The 24,982-nt window shown below is 37.7% G+C and overlaps 1 protein-coding gene across 1 annotated transcript; it reads right to left on the bottom strand.

The window, feature by feature from the left end:
- Nucleotides 1-363: 363 nt before the first annotated feature.
- On the bottom strand, nucleotides 364-22,768 carry TOMM20 (translocase of outer mitochondrial membrane 20). The gene is made up of 5 exons (XM_072409219.1): nucleotides 22,528-22,768; nucleotides 14,706-14,752; nucleotides 11,010-11,091; nucleotides 9,811-9,953; nucleotides 364-1,036 (listed from the first exon to the last, which is right to left on the bottom strand). The coding sequence occupies exons 1-5, from the start codon at nucleotides 22,646-22,648 to the stop codon at nucleotides 992-994; spliced, it is 438 nt and encodes a 145-aa protein (XP_072265320.1). The 5' UTR covers nucleotides 22,649-22,768; the 3' UTR covers nucleotides 364-991.
- Between the last annotated feature and the right edge of the window lie 2,214 nt (nucleotides 22,769-24,982).

Here is a 24,982-nt window from a genome sequence, read left to right as displayed (position 1 = left end):
CATTCAGATCCTTATCCTTTAGCCCCATTTTAGGTTTCTGTCAGCACAGACCTGCACCTCATGCATAACAGCCACCCACTGCTCTAACTGTAAAAAACAACACAGCAAGTTCCTCATTACTTGGTCCTTTGCTAGGTTCGGACAGATGATATAATCTGCAACAAAGCTTGTCAGAGGAAATGAGTAATGAGAGACTTCATAAGTGAGTATATCTGTGCTAGTTACAGCAGCAAGCAGCTGGTGATTTATCAGGTGCAACCAAAATGACTTGGCAGGCTGGTTTGTGGCACAATGGGAATATTGGACAAGCCAGGGTAATACTTTTACACTTGTGAGAAGAAATTTCATAGGTGAAGATGAAACTTGGGTCAACAATAATGGCAATTTATTATCCCAATATGTTGTAGTCTGAAAACTACAGTTACAGTACATTTTTTTTAACTTCATCATAACCAACATAACATACTAATACAATTAAGAAGAAAATGATTACTACTGACTTTCAATTCTCATATAACTATGTCTTGGAATAGTTTGTCACATTCAAATTAATTTATTCCAAATGCAAAAAAAAGTTGAAATAAATTTCCTTACTACCATGGTGATAAGAAAAAAAAATGCTGTACACATTGCTCATTTATTGAATGACAATATGTATAACTAAGATCTCTTTTTCACTGACTGCACACATTCACTTCATTACTAAATACAGAACCTCAGTTTAATTTTTGTAACTATATACATTTTGAATCTGAACATTTCTTTGAAAAAATAACACAATGGCAATTTAAACTTTTTTTTAAACTTTTAATTGGACACCTTTTGCTTTTTCATTATATATATATGTATTATATATAATATCATGATGGAATTTATTTCCTGTACATAAATTTAATGGTAACAAAAACACTTGTGTTTAACTGTAGCATATCGAAGAACATTTCAGTTTTGCAAATCAGACAACTTCTCCACTAAAGTAATAAGATTAGGTTCATTCAACATCATCTTCAGTCAGATTCTGGGAATTTCCGATCCTCTGAAAGACAAAATTATGGTAAACAGAACATGAAGTGTCAAAGAAATGTTTATTTAAAAGCGGAGGTTAGACAGTATTCACGTACAGCAAGAGTTTGTGTCTCTCAGAAAAGCTCTGGGCATCCCAAAAAATAGCAGAATTTAAGTAACCCAATACTCAGGTGTGTTTAAACATAACAGTTATGTACAATGTGTCAGCTGCCATCATTATGCAAAACCCTTCTATTTCTCACAAACCATGGACATAATAGTGCTCACCATTGGTAAGCTTAAAGACACATCGAAAACCTAAATCTAAAACAATCTAAGTTTTTTAATAATCCCAAATACATACAAAATATTTTATATTTTATTTTTGGACCATGGAAAAAGGATTCCATCAGTAAGTGGCAAAGTGTCCTGGCTATCAAGTGACGTCACTGTTGTCTATCCTTTTTTTGTAAGGTAAAAAATTTAGTTTGGGTCTGCTTTAAAAATATCAGGTATGGTTGCCAGCATCTGGCCACACAGGAATTCTGTACCCAATTGTCTTGACCTTGAAGCTGGCCCTTTTTCTAACAGCTGCTCTAAGTATGCTACCAAAGTATGAATGATACATGGCTTTGTGTTAGTGCCAAAACAGGCCCATGCAAAAACCGCTTATTTCCTTTATTTATCAATCCTTTAAGTAAAGAGGAAAGCTCAAAAAAAAAATTGTCACAGTAAAGGCTGTAGAGCGTCAGTACTAATGGGCCCATTAATTCCAAAACCAGCTGTTATTTAATTAAAAAATCTATGGTGTAGCCTGACATACTAATGCTTTGTTAATATTGACTTGTAATTTAACAGAAAAAAAAAAAAACTGAATTACTATTTGTACAATCTGGACCAGAATGTCTTTACCATGTGATCTATGCCCACTACATCTACACAAATGACAACTTTACACATCTCAATACATGGGCCCTTTCATCAATGTAGAGCACCACTATAGACACCATTTTAAAATGACTGTCAACACCATGCACCAAATGTTATAAAAATGCAGTTATAAAAGCAAGATGTGAGGCCAGCCTTAAGCCATCTTTTAAATGCATTTTTCAAACTAGCAAAATTAATATTTTCATAGAACACTACATCTGTTCACTTTGATTGATCTCAATCCACAAAAGAGCAGTGCGTTGCAGTATTATTTGAATTGTATGGTACTCAAATGTACATATCAAATTGAAACCAGATACACCTGAATTCTTTAGTTCAAGTTTATGCATGCATGATAAGTTGTTGTATTGTGGTGCACTGCAATGAAAAATAAGCTGGCTTAAAGCAAAAGACCAACACATTTTTGAGGATGCAATTAATGCAAAGTTGACCACACCAGACTAGCCCATTCAGCATCATAGAAAACAGGTATTGGCAGGGATGGGTTTTGGACCCTACTTTCTTATTTTACTGAAATCCCTTTATGATAATCCAACTGCAAAAATATCTCTGTATGGTTTTTTGTCTTCTACTATAACAATTAAAAAAAGGGTACTAGACAAGGGTGCCTACTATCGCTCTTTCTGTTCGCTCTGGCAATAGAGCCGCTAGCCAGTGCAATACGTTCTAATCCAAATATTAAAAAGGTATTCCTTGCGGTCCAACAGAACATAAATGCGCTCTATGTGCGGATGAAGTACATCCCTTCCCTGCTAATAACATTACCAAATCCATTCACAACATGTTGGATGAATTTGCAAAGATATACGGTCTTAATGTCAACAGCTTAAAGTTGCAGGATCTAAACAAAGATCCCAGCACAGCAAGTTGCCGCACTTAAGAGTAATTATAATTTCCAGTGGGGGGATAAATCAATACAATATTTAGGGATTCATCTGACCCCAACATATCAATCATTATATCAGGCTAAGAAAATTCTGCTGGATCTGCAAAGATGGGATAGATCACCTCCCTCCTGGTTTGGATGTACAGCCACTAATAAAATGAATGTTAGGCCTAGAATACTATATTTGTTCCGTACCTTACAGATACAGATACCAAATCAAATCAATAATCTACAAACAAAAATTTTACAGTTTATATGGGGAGGGAGAAAAAGTAGAATACAAAAGGCTACCCTCTACGCACCCCGATCTCGGGGGGCCTGAGAGTTCCTCACCTTCAGTATTATGCCAAAGCAACTCAACTAGCTCATCTGTCTTCATGCAACGTAATGGGAGCTAGACCACAGTGGGACGTTGGAAGGATTGGCATTTTAATCAGTGGCAATAGCTTTTATGATGTGGATTTCTAAAAAAGCCAGCCTCACATTACGCTTGCCCACGCTCTAGCTCTCAGTATGGGCCAGACTTCAATCTAACCCGAAAATGTCCTCGCTTCACTTGCCCCTCACTGGGATAATCCAGAATTTTACCCAGGTCAGGAATTCTTCAGATGGTGGATGGATAATGGTTTCATGAGAATAAAGGAAGGTATAGATGTACAGGCAGATGTTCAGATGTTCAGTTTTGAATATATGGTTAGAAGGGGGAGAACTCTCTAGTATTGAAAAATTTTAGATATAGACAACTCAAGTCTACTGTATGTTCAAAACTCAGAAAAGCGGAACCTTCATATCAGTTCACCCTATTTGAAAGCTTGTGTCGCTTCATAGCAGATACTAAAAGGTCAAATCTCTCTGCTTTATGCTACACTAATGGCCCTGGTCACAAAACTTAAGTACACTGAATTGTGGGAAGTGGATCAGGGCAAGACATGGAAGTTAGAGGAGCGTGGTGAGATTTTCCTAGCACTTTCAAAGGTATGCCCTGGTGGAAGTGAAATCTAAAAAGTTTTATTATGGTGGCATTTGGTTCTGGGCCGTATAGAACACTATCACCTCTCAATGTTTTAGGAGGTGGAATGTGAGGGGCACGATGGAACATACATGGCGGTCTTGCTCCTTGAGGTAAGAGGCCTTATTTACCAAACTTAAACAACCACGTCCTACACACTTTAAGAAACTAATCAAGCTTATTTTACTAGCTGCAAGAATTTCACTAGCGAAAGCGTGGAAGAAAGCTGAAATTTCTTTAGAATCCATTGTGGCAAAATTGAACTGGATCATGGTTAACGACAGGCTTGTGTATCTCAGTTCAGATCTATTTTTACTAGGTTAGTACAGCAGCTGACACAAACTCTGGATTAAACTAAGGCTATAGAGTTCACAGGTGATCATACATAGGATGGTGGCTCTGGGACGACTATATGGGGGATATGTGTAAAATTTGATCTGTATTGATATCTTGTTTTACCTTGTATCGTTATGTTTTTTTTAATGTCCACATTGGATGGCATTGTTAAAATGTCTTGGTATTGGTTAAAATACAACAACATAGAAGGGCAATAAATGCAGAAAAGAACTTAGCACATCAGGTAAAAAACCCTAACAGTGGAGTAACAGAAAACCAACAGACTTAACAGTCATGACATGCATTTTGCTCAATGTTCTGTGTAAGTGAATTATTGTTTATAAAAGCTTGGTCAAAATAATAGCAGTGTGGAGTTCAATTAGTGAGGTCATTAATTCTGTGACAAAACAGTGTAATTTATGGCCCTTATTTAAGGAAAGAAGGCAGCAAGTGTTGTACAAGCTCGTTGGAGTGAATTTATAATGAGTAAAATGGGTCATTCCAGGCTTAGTTTAAAAGAAGTGTACGCTGAATTAAAAGTTGATTGAAGAGGGGAAAAACATATAAACATAAAATAAATATAAACATAAAATATTTTAGTTTTCAAACTGCAACAACATTTTCTCTAGTAATGGGATATACAGATATACTGAGGAATGATTTAAACCAGCGGTCGCCAACCTTTCAGACCTCACAAACCACTAAATTAGTTAATATGAATTTTTCTTAAAAAAATAAATACATTTGTAAAATAATGATCTTCCTAATGGTGCCTGACGAGGACTATGGAGGCTCTGATTCAATGATCAGCTCACGGTTAAGTGATGTATTACTATTATCATTAGTTGCATTATCTTTGGTATTACTAAGGAAATACTAAGCAAAATATTTGTTTTTTCTCACTCATTATGGGTTTATTTTATTTGATTTTAAGACTAAACAAGAAATGATAGTTATCAAAGTCAAACTATTTATTACCAATAAATATACCAGTTAAAGAAAATACAGTGAAGGTCATGCTTACCTAAAAGAGCATCTGAGAAAAACAAATAAAATAAAACAATCAGATGAGAATCAGAATTAGTGGAGCGGGGTGACTGTTGTAGTGGCCGAAACACTGAAGCTGCGCCTCCCTTGTTTTTCCGTCTTCAGTACAGTTAATATAACAGTACGTAAATTTATTGCATTATAAAGGCGAAAATTGGCATTCAGAATATACAAATTTATTAGATTATTTTTGTTTTATTATTAATAAAACAATTTTCAAATGTCCAAATTTTTTCCTGGACCACCAAAATTTTCTTGTGGCGACCACTGTTTTATACTGAGGATAGGGACAGTTTATAGAGATTGTGCACATCATGAAACAATAGGCAAACTGCCATATTTTTTATACTTAGTACACATCATATTTCCCCACTTAACGTGGAATGAATCAATGCAACTGTGCTAATTTTTAACTGGGAGTCCTGAAAACATCTCCCTTTTCACGAACCACTGAAATCAGATTTTATAGGTAGGTATAAAAATCAATTAGTCCACAGCAACAATCATTGCTGCAAAGAAGAAAGGTATTAAGTTTACCTGTTTTTTAAAACAAGGGACAGAGTAAAGTAAGTAAATTAGCAGTTTAATACAACATATATGTTAAAAAATATATACCGTATTTTTCGGACTATAAGACGCTCCGGCCTATAAGACGCACCCAATTTTAAAGGAGAAAAACCTAGAAAAAAAAGATTCTGAACAAAATACTAAAAAATCACTCTGTGTCAATGTATCCCCTTCTAATCACTCTGACACAGAGTGATCAAGTGCGTCTTATAGTCCGAAAAATACGGTACGTATGTTATATACAATATATGTATGTTATATACAATATATATATATATATAAAAAAAAAAAAAAAAAATTACTCCTGAAGCAGAAAGCAGCATTAGATGTATGGATGAAACAGCTCATGCACATGCAGATGCCGTCCTGTTGCTTTTTGCCTTGCGAACTTGGAAGCACAGAGAGTGATAAGAGAATCCAAGCAGCAGCATTTAAGGCTTTGATGGGAGAGATCCTGGGGACCTTGTTATGACAAAAATTACCCAAAAAGACTTGCAGGTATCTATGGACAAACACAGCTTCCCTAAGTAATGCCTATATTACATAGTTACATAATTACATAGTAGGTTAGGTTGGAAAAAGACATGTCTATCAAATTCAACCACTAGGGAAATAATCATATCCCAGATATAAAGCCCTATAAGATATAGTTTGTACAGAGGGAGGCATAAAAAACAAAACACTGGTACAATTTGTTGCAACAGGGGAAAACAATTCCTTCCTGATTCCATGAGGCAAATCAGATGTTCCCTGGATCAACAGTCACCATTATTTTTACTTTAACGCCTTAATACCCAGTTATATTCTGTGCTTCCAGAAACACATCCAGCTTTTTCTTAAAGCAATCTATAGTAGTTGCTGAAACTACTTCCTGAGGGAGCAGATTCCACTTTTTCACAGACCTTATCAGGAGCTTAAACTTCATTTCCTCCAGATGCAAAGAGCGCCCTCTTGTTCTTAGTAATGATCATATTCCCCCTTTAAAGTTTTTTCTCAGGCAGGAATAGATTCAGTTCAGCTAATCTCTCCTCATAGCTGAGCTCCTCCATTCCTTTTATTAGTTTAGTTACCCTTCTCTGCACTCTTTTCAATTCCTCAATGCCCTTTTTGTGAACTGGTGCCCAAAACTGGACTGCATATTCCACATGTGGTCTGACCAATGCTTTGTAGAGGGGCAGGATTATGTCTTTATCTCTGCAGTCTATTCCTCTTTTGTACTTTGCTAGCTTTAGATATTGCAGCTTGGCATTGCATGCCGTTATTGTGTCTATGATCTACCATAATCCCCAGATCCTTTTCAATTTCTGACTAGTATGAAGCATGCATGTTGTTAGCTTTACATTTAACTATATTTAATGTCATTTGCTACTTGGCTGCCCAATCAAACAGTACATCCAGGTCTGCTTGTAGATTATAGACATCATGTATTGACTTAATTCCATTACATAGTTTGGTGTCATCTGCAATCACAGAAATGGTACTTTTTAATCGCAAGCTCTATATAATTTATAAAGATGTTAACAGTAAAGGTCCCAACACTGAACCCTGGGATACACCACTAATAACCTTAGACCATTCAGAGTATGAATCAATAATTACAACAACTCTCTGGATGCGGTCATTAAGCCAGTTCTCTATCCTTTTACAAATTGACTTTTCTAAACCTATTGACCCTAACTTGCATATAAACCATCTGTGGGGTACATTGGTAAATGCTTTAGCAAAGTCCAAGTACACTAATCAACTGCTGTTCCACTGTCTACCTGTTTACTTACTTCCTCATAAAAAAAGTAAATCCGTTTGACAACTTTAGTCAACTTTGGACAACTGCTCTATGTGGTTCTTTATCAAACTCTCTATGGACGTTAAACTAACCGGTCTGTAGTTACCTGGTATTGACTTTGCTTCCTTTTTTAAGATAGGAACCACATTGGCCTTACGCCATTCCATCGGTACCTTACCAGTGACTAAACAGTCTCTAAAAACTAGAAATAATGGCTTGGAAATAACCAAGCTCAGCTCTTTGAGGACACGTGGATGTAATCCATCAGGTCCTGGTGCTTTGTCAACATTAATTTCTCCCAGCTATTTCTCAATCATATCAATTCTGAGCTACTGTGACTCTTTTAGGACAGTGATATTGCCATTATGAATTTGGACATGAGCTCTGCCAATTTCCTTTGTGTACACAAAGCTCTGCCTCTTTATAACCAGTTACTAACCCAGCAACATCCTTTAAGGGCCCTACTCAGATCTGACCTTTTTGCTATTATTAGATGTAAAAAATGTTGTGGGGGGGGGGGGGGGGTTGCCTTACCTTCCTTTGCAATCTGTCTTTTCATTTTAAAGTTTTGCATTTTATCTCCTTTTTTTATCTTTTGTTATATTCTTTTTTTTTCTTCTCATTTTCATATAATTTTTGGAATGCCCTTTTCTTGTTCCTTATGGCTTTTTTTTTTTTTTTAAACATCAGCTGTGAGCCACACAGGTTTTAATGTTAGCGTCTTAAACTTATTACCCATTGGAATATATTTTTCAGTGTGCTTTTGTAGAACAGACTTGAAACATTCCCATTTCTGTCCAGTGTTCTTTGAGGACAATATTGTCTCCCAGTCCAAGTTACAGAGAGCTGCCCATAAATAATGGAAAATTGCCCTCCTAAAATTAAATGTATTTATCTTTCCTGTTTTTGCTTCCCGATTACAGCTTACATTAAACTGAATCAAAATATGGTCACTGCTACCCATATTCTGTTTTATATGCACATTTGTTATACGCGCTGCATTGTTACAAAAGAACTACAGCAGAATATAATTTCTAGTTGGGCTTCTATAAACTGTACAATAAAATTATCTTGTAATAAATTCACAAATTTCCTCCCTTTTGCTGTTCCTGTAGTGCCATTACTCCAGTCAACGTCCGGGTAGTTAAAATCTCCCATGAATAAAACACTTCCACTTTTTGCTGCCTTTTCTATCTGTGTTAGTAGTCGATTTTCTATTTCTTCTTTAGCACTGGGGGCCTATAGCAGACTCCAATCATTAATTGTGTTATTAAACTCCACCCATTATGCCTCAACCTCATTGCTTGTTCCATCCGCAATTTCTTCTTTCACATTAACTTTTAGATCACTTCTCACATACAGACAGACACCACCACCCTTTCGTTTGGCCCTGTCTTTACGAAAGAGTATACCCAGGAATATTGACAGCCCAGTCATGCAAAGAACAAAGCCAGGATTCGGGAATGCCAACTAAGTCATGATCCTCCTCACTCAGTAAGGCTTCCAACTCCCCTATCTTGTTTGCTAGACTTCCAGCATTGGTGAACAGGCTCTTTAAACCATTGCTGCATTTACCTGTACTGCACAATCCAATGTTTGTTTGTATCATGGGGAGCTCCTTTATTAAAAGGATAAAAATGCCACTAAAATAATTGTAGAGGGTAACTAAACAAATCTAAAGAATTGAAATTTATCATTTCTAGATTTTTCTGAATAAAATAAACATGTGTTTGTTTATCCATTGAACAGCTGCAAACTTTCTAGTTAAAGGTTGACCCCAAAAATTCAGTTTTAAACATTAAGAGAATAAATAAGAGAACATAACCATGATCCAACACCAACTACATCCAACGCCAATGGAATGAGTTTTCCCCACTCAATATGCTGTCCTTAACATGTTGCTAATGAGGCTTCTGGTAAACCTCTCTCTGGGAATGCTGTTTAGGTGGCTAGTAAACTATCATGGTGTCCTTATAACAATAAAATGCAAGCTAACTTGCAGACTCACATTTGAGATAGACTTCTCTGGTTACACTACCATGTTTACCTTACTTATCTGTACACTATGAACAACAAAGTTGCATTGTTTCATAACTATATTTTGATATTTATGCCAAGCTTTATAGTGGCTCCTACCTCAATGTCACCTTATCATTTCAAATGTATATACTAGTATAATACTCAGTTAGATCCACCATATAAAGGATTGAATTTTAAGATTATTACCTGGCTAATTGTTGGTAATTTAGTCAAAAGCATCTGGAAAACCTGTGGTGGAAGAGTCTGCTGTAAAACTTGAAGAAGCTGTTGAGGTTGTCCGCAAACTGCAATAGCATTCGTCAAATGGTCCACACCTTTTTCAAAATCCCCTGGTAGGAGGAAAACAATATTAAACATGCTGCTACTTTATCATATAAAACAGTTTTGCTAGTGAGTAGTAAACATTTTAATTAGAAAAAAGGTGAAGACCAGATTTAGACTTTATTGTGGAGTTACTTATTCTTAATACCACCAACACATCTATCTTCCTAGGTGTCATTTTCTATGTACACCACATTCCTTATCTTTTAATTACAAAATCATACAACTTGCTTATTCTAATGTAATGTGTGCTATAGATATAAACATGTTTAGCATAGTTCCACTGAATTAAAACATAAATAAAAAGATAAAATAATAAAAAAAAAAAAAATGCATATTTACTTAATATAAAGGGGTTGTCTACCCTTTTATGTAAATTAAAAACTTTAACTTTAGGTCCGCTTTAAGTGGTGCATATACTGTACCGCATTGGTTTTGTGCCTTTATTAAGTTGTATTATTAGTATTTTAACTTAATCTCCCTGGCGGTATGTATAATGGGGATTTTTAAATGTAAAAGCGGTACATTTAAAAATCCTCATTATTTTAAATTTCCTGCCCGTTCCCACGTACCTTCATAATGGTGTCGCCCTCGAGCCTAAGATTTGCGAGCAGATGCTGGCCAGCATCGCCAGGTTACACAGATGCCCGGCATCGCCAGGGGAAGAAGATGCTGGGCATCCCTGGGGGACGCCGCAGGAACAGGGTAGAAGTTTTAAATTCCTCGCCAGTTCCACCCAGAGTGTTACTGCTTTTGGTATGGAAGATCCACCCCGAGCCACACCCGGGAATACCACCAGGGAAGTTAAATGTTGTTTCCGGTTGCTTGAGCGTATTTATTAAATAATTAGGAATACAATTATTTAGAATTTACCAATCCTCATGGTTGGCAGATAACTGGGAGTTTACTGTACATCCCAACACCCAAGTTTGAAATTCCATTTATTCCAATGGGCCAGTCAACAGGGTGTACGTGAAAAGCACATTTTAAAGCGTTACTTTTTGCTGAGTTTTAAATTTTTTAAATAAACAACAAAAAGAAAAAAAAAACAGGGCTCCGACAACCTTGTGCTAGTAATTCTTCTCCAAGTTGAATTTCTTCAAGGAAAAACTTCTGAACAGCTTCCGCATCTTTAAGGTCGGGTAACTAAGGAGAATAAAACGTTACTATATTAAACATTTTTACAGTTAGAAGCTTTTTAAATTTACATACACATACAGTATATTTGTTACTATGAAGTTGGATGATTAGCTCAGAGTAAAAAAGTTTAACGACAACACTTTGTGCTAGACCTGAAAAGGTAGGTGTGGGATACATTTTTGGTGTTTTTAAACTTAAACACCAGGCAACAATCAAATGTCTGTAAGCTCTGCCAGTGTCATTTAGGGAAGAAGTGCCAGCCAACATATCTGTAGCCTGTTCAGGTAAAGACAAGGGTATTGTGGACAACTGACTCCAAGTACAGTTGAAAACAACCTAATAATTTACAGAACCTGAATGCCAAGGAGAATAGGCTTTAGCCCTAAAAAAAAATAAATAAAAATTATACCAGGGCCTTATCCATCCTTATCACAAATAGCTGCTTGCCATCATTGATTTCAATGAACTAATGCACAGTAAAAAGTACCAAGGCATAGTTCTGCCCAGAAGGTTTTAGCCAGTTGCTCCGGCTGCTGTGCCCACCCCCCGCCCACCTGCTGCCGATGCGAGGTGGGCGGGGGAGCTCAGCACACAGCTCAGTCTTGATGGAAGTGGCACACAGGCAGCCCCACCCCCATATCTGATCGCAAGAGATGGGATTTCTATTATAAAAAGCTCCTTCTAAAATGTATTCACCCGAGTGGGTGTGTACAATGATGTCATCAGCAGCAACTCCGATAGATATTCACTGTGTACAAACCTTCATATCTCCTAAACCACATGTTGAAATGACTTGAAAGTTTCAGGGTACACAGGGGACTGTCAGCCACTAACAATCAAAATAACAGCCCCTTAGCTTTAAGGAATTTTAAGATATGGGGGGTCACAAAACTAAAATCTTATGAAAATACAACATTTTCATAAGGGTTGCTCTTTCAAAAGAAAGTGCACCTAGGGGTCCTAAATTGAAAATGCAAAGTAGGGACCCCCAGGGCCACTTACATAGCAAGGAGCATTGGGGCCCCTAAATGTATACCTACCCATTTCAAATCTATAACTGTCAAACTACGCTACCCTGTCTGCTTGTCTTCTTTGAACCCCAATTTCTCTAGAGCGGCAGGGTGTAATGAAACTGAAAAAAAAAAAAAAACAGGTGCAAGTTGGGGGACACCTTTAGCTAACTCCCCTCATAATTTAATTACTATAGCATCATTAGAAAATAAACTCTGCCCATCAAAATGTGCTACCCACTTCTGCCTACTTCTAACACTTGAACTCCAATTTCTCTGGAATAGGGGGCGGGGGGGTGTATGAAACCACTTTCATTTCATTTCATTACTATGGCATCATTAGAACATAAACTCTGCCCACTAAAACCAAATGGGGTTCAGGTACTGGAATGTCATGTATGACAGGGAAGAGCGTTTTGATGGACAGAATTTTTTTATCTTGTAATGATGCCATGGTGATGACGGTTTGGGGGTGTTAGCCACAAGTGTCCACCGCTTGCACCTTTATTTTTGTTTATAGCTCTGTGAAAGGCAGTATACATTTAGGGGGCCCACCCCAGTTTTTTCTTACTATGTAAGTGATCTCAGGGATACACAATTTGCATTTTCAATTTTGGGCTCTTAGACATACTCTCTTTTGAAACAACAACCCCAATGTTCAATTTTTAAAAGTTTTAAACTTGTGACCCGTTTCTTAAAATTCTTCAAAGAAATTGGTTACTAGTAGCTATGAGGGTACCGTGTCATTATAACCAACGATTTAGGTTTGAAGGTTTGATCACAGCGAGTTGTTAGGCTGCAGAATATGAAAAGCAGCTTTTACACACACACACACACACACACACAGCTATCACACTGCGCTGCCAATGACATTACACACTGGATAATCTTCACAGACTTTTTTTTTTTTTTTTTTTTTAAATAGAATATGGGCAGTGATTAGAGGGGGACACTGGCTGTCCTGCGCTCATCTGCTATCACATGCACGATGCTATTAAAGCATCACCACATTTTTAACATTTTATATAAACAAGTGTTTTTCCCTTTTAAATATTTTTTTTTTGGGGGGGGGGGGGGAGCCTCTCCCCTCCCCTCTTTACTGCCATGGCGGTAAAAACTGAGGGGGAAATCCACAGCCTGCTGGGATATTTGTGTCACAAGTGCTGCAAGGGAGCGCTGGACATTACAGATGGCATCAGAAAAAAAAGAGGGAGAGGGAGTGTAGAGTGTAAACTTAGAACACTAGGCAGTTGGATGGAAATACACAGCCTTGGACCAGTGGGGCATAATACATAGGATGGAAAAATTGGACATACTAACAGGGTAGGTATTAGAAAGCTGGAACATGGAACTATGGGGGGTAGGTAGAACAGTGACACTAATAGGGTCAAACTACTGAGAACACTACATTTGCCCTGCTCGCCACCTTTTTGACCACCCAGCTACAGCTTTCCCTCACCCACCTGAAAAATAATTCTGGTGAGAACACTGCAAGGGCATGCAAAATTTCTAAAAGGGACCAAATATTTGCATTGATAGGTTTTGTTTAATGGTTGTACTTTTCTGTAATGCCTTATAGATTTTTTAGATCCCATTAAAAGTAAATTAAATGTGTTTTGACTGATCACACAACTTTTAATGTGTACCTTACCTACTGCAGGTTTTATTGTGGTGTTCTGACTTAATGTTTGGTGCCTTTACCCTTACTAGAGGTCAAATCTTCTCTAAAACATGTAGTTTCTTGCAGACTATATAAAGATCTCTGTATTATGCTAAATTCATTTTACCTTCTATCCTCACAAGCTTACCAGGACTGCCTGGACAGAAGTATGCCTATTTCACAATTCTGCCACTACTAGGATCGCCTGTGGTGAAAATAACCTGTTGGCATTGAGCTTAAATTTTGATCTTTCCAAACAAGAGAACCTTTAATTTAGAAGACTTTCGTTTAAACTTTGTTTTTTTAGTGACTTTCATCCCTCGACTTGTTTTTTTCACAAAATTTAATGGTTATCACAGGTCTCTTTTTTCAACACTGACAAGTAACTTTAGACGTTCTTTGATCTTCCTGGAGCTGATCATTGGCTGGGTCTTTGTCATTTTGGCTATTCTTCTATCCATTGAAATGGTAGTTTTCTTTTTTATTACCCTTTTTAATGTACTGGTTGATATTTTAAAGTATTTAAGCTCATTTAAACTGAGCAGCTATCATTTTCGTTATTTTTGTGCTTTACCCCTCTACTTTTACTCAAAGTATACTGGTCTTCTAAATATCTAATAATCTAAATGTCTGGAGCGACCCATTTTACTCAGATTTTCAGAGAGAAATGCACTATGAACAGTATGTACATTTGATGCCTTCCTTCCTACCTAAATAAGAGCTGTAATTGATGCCAGTTATATACAGAATTAATGACCTCACTCATTGGACTTCACACTCATAATTCTAAACCAGAACTTTCAATGATTAAAATTAACAGACTTTGTAGTCACTCCATTTCTCCTGGTGATCAGTTAGTGAGGGGGAATCTTCCCATTAGGAGACCTGTTTCAGTGACAACCTCTAAGAGGGATATTTATGTCACTTTTCCAAATCGCAGGAATGCTTACCTTTGACTGACCAGCTCGCTCTTTAGCAAGCTTCTGTTTTCTCCTCTCTGCAGAAAGAAAAAAAAAAAAAATTAAAAACAGACAAAAAAGGTTAACAAAGCACACATTAAATGTAACGTGTGTGTGTGTAAACTTTCTTTGTGGAGAACATTTAGGAAATCGGTAAACAATCAGAAGTCTCTATAAACGTGATATAAAAAAAAATATGCTTTAAAACATCCAAAACCTAGTGTCTGATCCTTTATTCTATAGCATACTAACAGACCAAGCCCATCACCTTGACCCTTGATCACACTTTACCAAGTGCTAAAAATTGTATTGTTTGTTCTCACTGCAGTAGAGTAAAAGTCCCACAGAATGGTAAACCAATTAGAACTGGGAACCTAGGTTCTGGGGCAGCGACTACGGACATTAGCAATTTTTATTTTTTTCTTGGTTCCTTTACTTTACTTGCCAGGCTGTCAACATGCATGCGTTTCACATCATGTAGTATGTGACATTAGTTGCCAAACACGTTCTGACATCATTCGGTGTGAATCTCTGGCCAGTGGAGGGGAAGCGCTCTGCTTAGGATACTTCTTTTGCCTCCAGGAGGCTATCAGTACCCCTGGTAACTCTTGGCAAGTGTGGGCAAAAAATCTGCAGCTTAGACAGGGTTCAGTTTGTTAAACCACATTTTTGAACACTGCTTAGTCCTGGTTTTTAGTTTAGAGAAATAAAAGCCCTTGGACCAGCACAAAACAAAATCAAGGAATGTTTATTCTCTGGAGATAGACCACTACCCCTCTAAACAACACAAAAGGAAAGAAGGCTCTCTGGCAAGCAAGGAGTAAAGTTATACATTGATCAGGAAATTTCTAAAGGAATACAGTAGTTCACCAAGACAAGCACTTCCAGAAGAAAGCTGCGATTCCACAGTTCATCTTACTTGCAGGACAGCTATTCTTAAAAAGTCTGATTTTGATATAGCAGGTCTGCATTTTTGTTCTAAATATGCATTATTAGCTCTCTTCATTGAAGCCATAGAAGAAGCTATACACTGGGAGAAGGCAGGATTGTCACCATCCAAAAAAAATATTTTTCTAATCCTAAACAAGGTCAGCCCAACATTCCCTTAGAGAAAATAATAGAGAAAAATAAAGAATTAGATGAATGAAGAAAGGATAGGACAGATTAGCCAAAAAATATTGCTCTGTATATGGAAAATGTAGGAGGCTATTAACTGTTACCTTGACTGGGACCCTGAAGAGGATTTGCATTACAGAAAACATGGTGTGTCAAAAGGCATTCTAACCACTGCAGGGTCTACTTATCAAGGTTGTAGTTTAAATTGAGGGCCCAGATAGTATCAGAAGTATATTGATCAGTAACAGATCATGGTCCCAGGGCGATGATTTCTTTACCTACATGGGACCATTGTTGGATTGAGAAGATATAGTCATTCTCCTGACTGGTTTGGCAGGGTCTCAGATGGTGGATCATAGTTGGGTCATCCTCATGACAATTACCAGTTATTACCAATTATAAGAAATTGTAGAACCGTTTATTTACAAAAATAAATTACAAATAAATTATTATATAATATATCTATATGGTTGCAGTGAAAAGCTTCTTAGTAAGTCTCAATAGTTTTACCAATATCTTCAGAACCATGCTCTCCAGGCTTGTGGGCAATCATGAACAATATTTTTGGTTATAACTGAAGCAATATTCAACCTGTTATAACCAGAAGCCAATTATTTTCGATGCGTTTCACAGCTCTTTTTTGAGGTACAAGTGGAAGTGGGGGACACTTGTGGCTAACAAGCCCGAAACTTTCATCAGATTAACATCATTAGAACTTTAAAAAATTCTACACCCATCTAAACACATCTTCCCTTTCTAAACCCCAATTTTGTTTTGATTTTTTTTTACGTTCTAATGATGCCATAGAGATAAACATTTTTAGTTTCTTACACCTCCCCATTCCACAGAAATTGGGGTTCAAGTGGAGGCTTTGATGTCGTTCGGGGGGGTTTGATGGATGGAGTTTTTCGTATTCTGATGCCATAGTAATGAAATTTCACAGAAAATTAGTCAAAGGTGTACCCACTTGCACATATCTTTTTATACAACCCAACATTCCAGGGAACTTGGGATTGAAAGAAGTAAAGCAAACAGGGTAGCAAAATATGACCGGTATAGTTTTGTGACAGTCATTATACACACCCACTCAGGCAGAAACATTTTTAGTTTTTTTTTTTCTTTTATTAGAAAACAGCTTGTGCCATCAGTTTGGGATAGGACTGCCAGTGTTCCGATTTCATGGTAGCTGAGCTGAGCTCCGCCCTGCCCAACTTTCATCAGCAGCTCTAATCTTCTAAGCGTATTACAGCTAAGCATGGAGCAGCCCCACCATAATCCGTTCAGAGGATTAGAGCTGCTGAATGGGCCCCCAGAAAGGGTGTAGTGAGAACTACAGTATGTTTGTACCTTCCAGGCTCAGAGAATCTACTGGCAGATCTTACAATCCCAGTTGACAACAAATGGTCTCTGAACAATTAATACCTTCTTCCAGTGTACTGCTTATGTAGGGATACCAGATATGGATCTTTTGACCACCTCTGTAAATGAATGCTTCACTTTATTCCTTGGTTAAGATGCTGTTGGGCCACTGCTCAGGAGGCAATAACGGTAAACTGGAACTTTCCCTTTCTTTAAGATAAACACTTGTTGCATAAACACATAAGGCAGAACAAAACCCGTCCCTTTCTTCTTGTGAACTTCGACCATCTTGATTGGCCTTGCCAGAACGGCGAAGAGAAAGAAAGAGTAGAAAAACTACTGCACAGAAGTTTATTTAGTCCCAACAAATGCAAAGGAAGTCAGGGTGTTCTGGGTATCCTGACAACCAACAGTGACCTGGACATGCACAACTCACATCACCTGCTATTAAGCTCTACTTAATAGGGATCTGATGAAGATCAAGACAGACATACATAGTTATCCGATGCTTCCTCATTGGCCAAGGAGACTATGGTTTCCACTGTCTAGGAGATGATGCTGGCAACTCAATTTCATTTTCTTTTCTGGGACGATATCTTGCTCCAAATACCACAGACTGTATACTGATTTGGGTTGGTTGAAATGAGTTGCCTTCTAGCTATTCCAAAGCTTGCAATTGTACCAATCATATATGCCATGCAATATGGAGAAGCATACAGGGGGGGCTTCCCTTCTTTAAATCCCACATGTTGAAAAAATGGAATTCTTTACAAACAGCTCTAGACAGAAGAATAACCCTCCTGTTAAATCCTCATTTCCATCCTGAGACTTTCCTTTAGCTTTACCTGAACTGATGGAGCCTCCAATTCACCTGATCAAAAAATGTTTCATGGAAAAACTGGAAAATCTGTTTTTCTGTCAGCTGTTTCCTCTACTAGAAGGGTTTTCAGAGCTTCAAGCCCTCTCCGTAAAAAGCCATTCTGTGCCTTTCAGACGGATAAAGTTTTATTGTCTACGAAAAAAGTTTCTTTTTTCCCCTTCATTAAACTCATCATCTTTGGGTTGAAAGCCAAGCAGACTTGAAAAACTTAATTAGGGTCTATCAGTTTTCTACAAACTCACAAACAAGAGAATTTCAGTTGGCAGACAGCCCATTTATCGGTCCCAAAGAGCTTTGGTGTGGCTGTTTCCCGAAGACTTATCACAGCCTAGATTCTAAGAACATATCAAAATAGGTAAAATTTAAAGGGCATGGGACCCCCAGGAAAAGTTAAAAAAAATGTTGGTGTAGCAGCAACTTGGGTTTCTTTGCCAAGGAATCCACAGATGTAACCTGCAAGGCAGCCAGGTGGAGATTTACCAACATTTTTATCCAGCATTACAAGCTGGTTTCTTTTTTTCCTTTGTTTTTTTGTCCATTGTAGGGTTTCTATTTTTTTTCTGTTGATGCTCTCCCTAATCAGTTTGCTAGTTTCGGACCATGAGTATGCCATCAGGACAGTGCCTGCAATGTATAAAAGTTTCATTATACTTTAATTTTTCTGGTTCCTCCTGATGGCATATTGTTTATCTCCCTGGTTACTTTTCTCCAAATCACAGACATTAGAAATCCAGCTTTCTCCTGAAAGGAGGAGTGAGAGACAGTAGGGAGAGGGGTCTTTAATAAACACTTGGTAGGGGTTCCTATTAAGTCAAGGAGGCTAAACTGAGTGTGAGTATGCGATTAACAGAAATTGATATGCACAGAAAATCACTTGTAAGTATGATGACACTTTCCAGTAAAATTTCACATAGCAACCACAATATTTATCAACCCCCCCCCCCCCCCCCCCCCCCCCCCCAAAAAAAAAAAAAAAAAAACGGACAGTTTTTTAATTTCTCTATTTAACTTAAAAACCAAGGAGGTTAAAGTTACAAAAAGTATTTGTTTAGACTGGCAGCGGAAACAGCAATTCCCATGTGGCACCCAGCGACTGGCACCTTGCCAACCCCTTGGCCACCTACACCACAGCGCTGGTGGCCCTAGTACTACTTACTGATGTGCTATTCATTTTCTTGAGGTAGTCATGGGTGGGATGCTACATGTAGTGTCTCATGGATGTGATGAAGCAGTACCCACACTGCAACCTAACGGTCAATGTGAACATGTCCTAACAGACCCTGAAATTTAATGGAACATCGACCATATACAAGTGGATTATACCTCCACCTAAAGCAACAGGAAGCTAGAAACTAAGCTAGAAAGAGCCAATGCAGCTAAATTTGGCTTAATTTTTATGAACTACAGACTAGGCGCCTTAGAAACACTTAATTCTGCACTAGTGGAAGGAGCAGTAATTGATGAAGGTGGCTTAATATGTTTGAAAGAATAAGCAACAGTGAAACAAAGCCAGTAAAAAAGTAAAAAGGAAAGCTTTGGTCTAACAAACCCTCCTTATCCGAAAAGGTAATATCACTGCTGAGAGACAAACATAGTAAGAGGATCAATCAGCCAATATAGTCTGTAGAAAAAAAAAAACAAACTTCCAAAAAAAGCAGCTTTTCAAACTCTGCAGCTAAAACTGCAAGACCCTGAGCTTTGGATAGAGTGCCTGTCCCTATCGGGGTAATTTCCCCCATTATTTGTACCAGAGACAATTTTCACTGACACAAAGGGAGGGGAATCTCAAAATTTTAGAAAGGTCACCACAACTTTTTGTGGCAACCATAGCCCAAGAAGGCAAGCCGCTAGAAATATACATAGAGTTGTACAGAGGACCTCCAACAAAGGGCTGGGGTACTGGGTCTTTAATAAATCCAATATAAAGTATTAATATGAGGTCATCATCTCCAATATAAAGCAAAAATGTCCTAATCAATACTGATCTACATATCAAGAAGACCTCGGTGAGACTACAAGGATCTACAATATCCAACTTTTCCACCACACAAAGGGAAAAAAAAAAAAAAAAAGAAATTAGACATCAAACCAGCTGTGCAGCAGCTTTCAAGTTCCAAAATTCTGGGGCTCCAAGGCAACATCAAGTAAAAACTGTGACAGGTAGATAATTATAGGTCTGTCAATATGTGAAAACAATGCAGAAAACAACAGCACACAACACCCAACTGTAGAGAAAAGACACGGTTGGCTGACATAGTGAGCCCTGATGCAGAGGTGTGTGTGTGTGTGTGTGTGTGTGATATTCTGCAGCCTTACAGCTCTCTGTGTATAAACCTCCATAGCTATATGTTATATTGACATGAAAAAGTTTCAGGGTGCACAGGAAACAATTATAGTTAGTAGTAACCACAATTACTGCACCCCAGCTTTTAAAAATTTCAAGATATGGGGATCAGAATTGTAAAATCCTTAATTTAAGTCCTTAAATAAAAATGCTTCTCCTCTTTGAATCCCAAATTCCCTAGAATGGTGGGGTGTACAAAGCCAAAAATGTCAGTGCCGTGGGGGGGGGGGGGGGGCACCTGTGGCTAACCCCCAATTAAAATTTCATTACTATGGTAAACACACTGCCCTTTTACACATTACTGCCCATTTCTAACACTTGAACCTCATTTTCTCTGGAATGGGGAGGTATAGGAAACTGAAAATGCGTGGGGAACATCTGTGGCTAACACCCCTAAATTTTTATCACTATGGCATTTTTAGAACATAAATAATTCTGCCCATTACAACGAAATTGAAGTTCAGGTACTGGAATGGTACAGTCATATGTAACAGGGCAGCCTGTTTTGATAGGCAGAGTTTATGTTTTAATGATGCCATGGTGATGAAAGTTTGGGGTCTGTTAGCCACAAGTGTCTTACATGTGCACCTATAATTATGTTTACCTGCAATTCTCCATTCTAGAGAAATTAGGGTTCAAGGCAGAGAAGCGAACAGGTATGTGTAACAGGGCAACGCATTTTTAAAAAAAGAGTTTATATTTCTATATTGAGCCATATTGCTTGGCTCAATTTGTGAACGGATCAATTAAAGAATTTTTTTTTTCATGAAAGTTTTGCTTTACCTAGATATAGCACTAGACCACACTGAAGTTAGGTTGAAATTCACACTGGCAGAAAGGTTGCATTTACTGCTTTCTCATGCTGCTTGAAAAACTGCTAGATCTGAAAATCTAGTAATTACTGTCTATTACCAATCCCAGGTGCCTAGCAGTTGCCAGTAGTCACTCGGGAGAGGTAAATGGCACAGTCTTTTACTGCTAAGGTGAACTAAGCCTAACTTGTTATGCTACATTCACTACACTACCACCAGTGATTACATTCTTAACAAAACACATGAATACTAGGAAGGTGAATCAAAATACACAGCACTGGAAAGTTGGGGCATAATACAAAAAAATAAAATGGGACATATTAAGGGGCAGGCATTAGAAAGTCCTAACAAAGTATAGTGGAAAGGTAGAACACTAAATTTGCCCTGTCTTCCCCCATCCACTTATTGACCACCAGGCTGAAAAAACAGTTTCTTGGAGAACACTGTTCCTGTTTAAACTACAGGAAAATAAATTAGGGAAAATCATCCAAATAAAACATGGATAGTAAAACAAAACAAAAAAAAAAAAAAGATATAACATTTAACTTCAAAATGTAAACCCTGCAGATAATATGAACAGTGGGACATACAAATAAGCTTTGAATATTTCCAAGGCAATCTATAATTGTGCAGCAGCATTCAATGTAGGCAAAGCCTCAAGGACATGCATGGCCACAGTCTAACTAGAACTTCAAGCATGGTGTGAAACCAGAAAACAGACTGTTCTCTCTATGAATTTGAATAAAAAAAAAAACTAATTCTACCTCTAAGCTTTCAAGTAGTACAGAAGCATATTGAAACCTGCTGCAGGCTTTTTTAGGGGACAAGTGACCACACCTTTTAAAGCAGACCATGCATTATATGCAAGGTCCAGGGTTTACATTTCCCCATTACTGAAACACAGGAGAAAAAATTATATACACCATATATATTATACTTACTGCATAGGTGTGGTACCTGCACCCATAGCAAGTATTATAATAACAGTAAACAACTAAGCAGTCTGGACCATCCAGTCTATATAACAACTAGGACATTTGAAGTCATATTTGTGTACGTATTGCTTCCCGTACACAACAAAAGCATTAGAAAAAATATGTTGCAAACATCTGACACGATATACTACACATCTATGCTATGCGAAATTTGCGTTAAATTCTGCATTCCCTTAATCCTATTCCATCAAGGAAAAGGGCTTAGGTATTAAAGCAGAGAAATCTGACAACTACCTATGCTTTACTGGTACCGTTCCAAGTAAAACATTCACCCTAAACTCGGTTTGACAATAATTTTTCCTCTTACTCTCTCGCAGACGGTTCTTGAAATTGGGGTCACTCCTCCGTTTCCTGTCGAAGTAAATGCAGTAACCCAAAACCAAGGCTCCGCAAACTCCTGCCGCAATAGCACTAGTCTTCCCCACCATCTTCCTGTTTGTTTCTTTCTTCTCTCAGAAACAATTCACAGTATTATACCGAAAGGAAAATTTTTACTACACACTATCCACACTCTCCTTTAGCAACCTCGAGGTTAAAAAGAAGAAAAAAAAGAGCGTCCCCTACTCAATACGTCACTTACCAGCGACTTTTGCGCACGCTTTTTTTTTTTTCTGCTTTATTGACAAGAGCATGAACAGGTGCAATTCACATTACAGGCTTCAGTTGTTTGCGAGCGGTGTTTTTTTTTTTTTTTTTTTTTTGATCCTTTGCTTTACCTCTCATCTTTCTTCTGGTGTCTTATATGCCACTTTTAATCCAATTGCTGCCAGACCGATGTTTCCATTTTCTTTGTACAGCTTAAAGTGCATTTATTTCCTGAACAATTTACTTAATTCCACCCCAAAATAACATGTTTTTGAAAACATAAAGAATACATAAAAAAGTAATTTGCCTAAGTGTTTATTAAATGGTGTATACTTAAAATAGTAAATATTTTACATTTTAATACACAATGTATTTTTTTTACATCTAAAAGATAAGTCAAGTAAATGGATGCAACTCAATTTATACCTTATGTGTTTATATGTGTTATTGTTTTTTAAATTTGTTACTCTGACAAGGGGTCTGACCAACCTCATTCACATGGTTTGTAGACTGTTGATGACAAATCCATTTTAGACCTCTAATGCTTCCTTGCATTGCCCAAGCATATTAGGGACCTAAATAGTTTCTTTCCCCCAGGCATACCAACAGAACAGAAGAGGACGGACAAATTTGTCTCAAAAAATAAAATAAAATAAAAATTCCTCCAATTTCATCCCTCTTTTACTGAACAAAATACTGTGTAGAGGTTAGGGTCCTCCCCCAGACTATCCGAATAGCATCTTTTCAGTGCAAATTTGTAAGCCCAAAATATGAAAGCGTGCACCACAATTCTTACAGTAAAATGGTGTCTTGAAATTTAGGATTATGGAGATAAATTAAGGTGTACATAAATTCTAAAGCAATCAGCAGAAACAGATGCATGGGTTGTCAGGTGAAAAAGTGTGCTTTCCTGACTCCCCCATGTCAGCATATGAATGGGTTAATCACTTTCCTCTTTACCCTTAGGAAACAACTTGATAAATTAAAGGCAGTAAATCTCTATCAAGGTGAAGTGCCCTCTAAGGTTTCCAAAGGTCGTCTTGGAGGGAAGACCTGCTGCTGATCCCTTGGGGCATGCTGTAGTGCTTGATACATTCAAGCCACAAAACTTTGCACACACTCCCTGGCTCAGAGGTATGGTAATCTCTCTGTTTGGATCATAATGTGAATCTTGAAATCTGCCTAATTGGGTATGTTAGCGAGACACCTCTATGAAAGCTTTATATCTTTTATCTATGCCATAATGAATCTTGTATATGGAGCCATAGACACAATATGTAAATAAATAAATAAATAAATGTTATTTAAAGAAGCAGACTTGCTGCAGGAGCACTGTGTGCAAATATACAACAGCATGTGTTCAGGTGTGTCTAGTATTGCAGAAACAAGGGCATTAAGTCTGTCAAGTTCTGTGTTTGCTGCAAATCTCACACCTGGTTGAGGATCTAAATGATAAGAGTGGACCTATATTCTGTGCTAAAAAGCCATCATTCAATATATTGTGTGTATGTGTAATGCTGGCAATGACCAGGTTTCTCTATGCTAAATGCTAGAAATCAAAAGTTGTATTGCCTGGTAAAAATAACCAGGCCATGTTTACAGATGAATGCAGCTCACTAGCCAGTCTTGTGGTTCTGACGCAAAATAAGGTTGTGAGTTTGAATACCTTGTTCAGCTTGCCTACATTAAAGTTATCTTTGTTAAAGCAGAACTAAACTGAAAACTTTAAAAAAAATTACACCTTTAATTTCGCAGATCCCACAATCGTGCTGGAGAAGTCCTTGATCGGGTCCTGCACCGTCCTGGAATTGTCCTTCATCCTGGCGCAGAGGAAGCACTGCGCGCCGCCATCCATGGCCTTCTTCTTTTGGCCTGGTTACTACCCTTTTATGTAAAGTCAAAATTTTGTTTAGGCTGGCTTCTGGTTTTGCAACAGAACATGATGGTGGAGGCTCTTACATGAATACCTTGCAACCCCCCTGCACCGAAATGCTCATCTTTGCGCTATGAATTGTATAATCCTTATGTTTCATTGCTGTTTAGTGGCAAGTATAGCCCCCATGTTCGCTAAGTGCTGAAAGCTTAAAGCATACCTAAACTCAACATATTTACTTTACATAGAAGGGGTAAACAGTATACAGTAAAAATGTTTTTACTGTGCAACCCCCTGCACTCCC

Source organism: Pyxicephalus adspersus, chromosome 4 (genome assembly GCF_032062135.1).
Source record: "Pyxicephalus adspersus chromosome 4, UCB_Pads_2.0, whole genome shotgun sequence".
In the NCBI taxonomy this organism is placed as follows: Eukaryota; Metazoa; Chordata; class Amphibia; order Anura; family Pyxicephalidae; genus Pyxicephalus; species Pyxicephalus adspersus.
The sequence above is the reverse complement of the archived record's forward strand: the minus strand, read 5'-3'. Positions and strand labels throughout refer to the sequence as shown.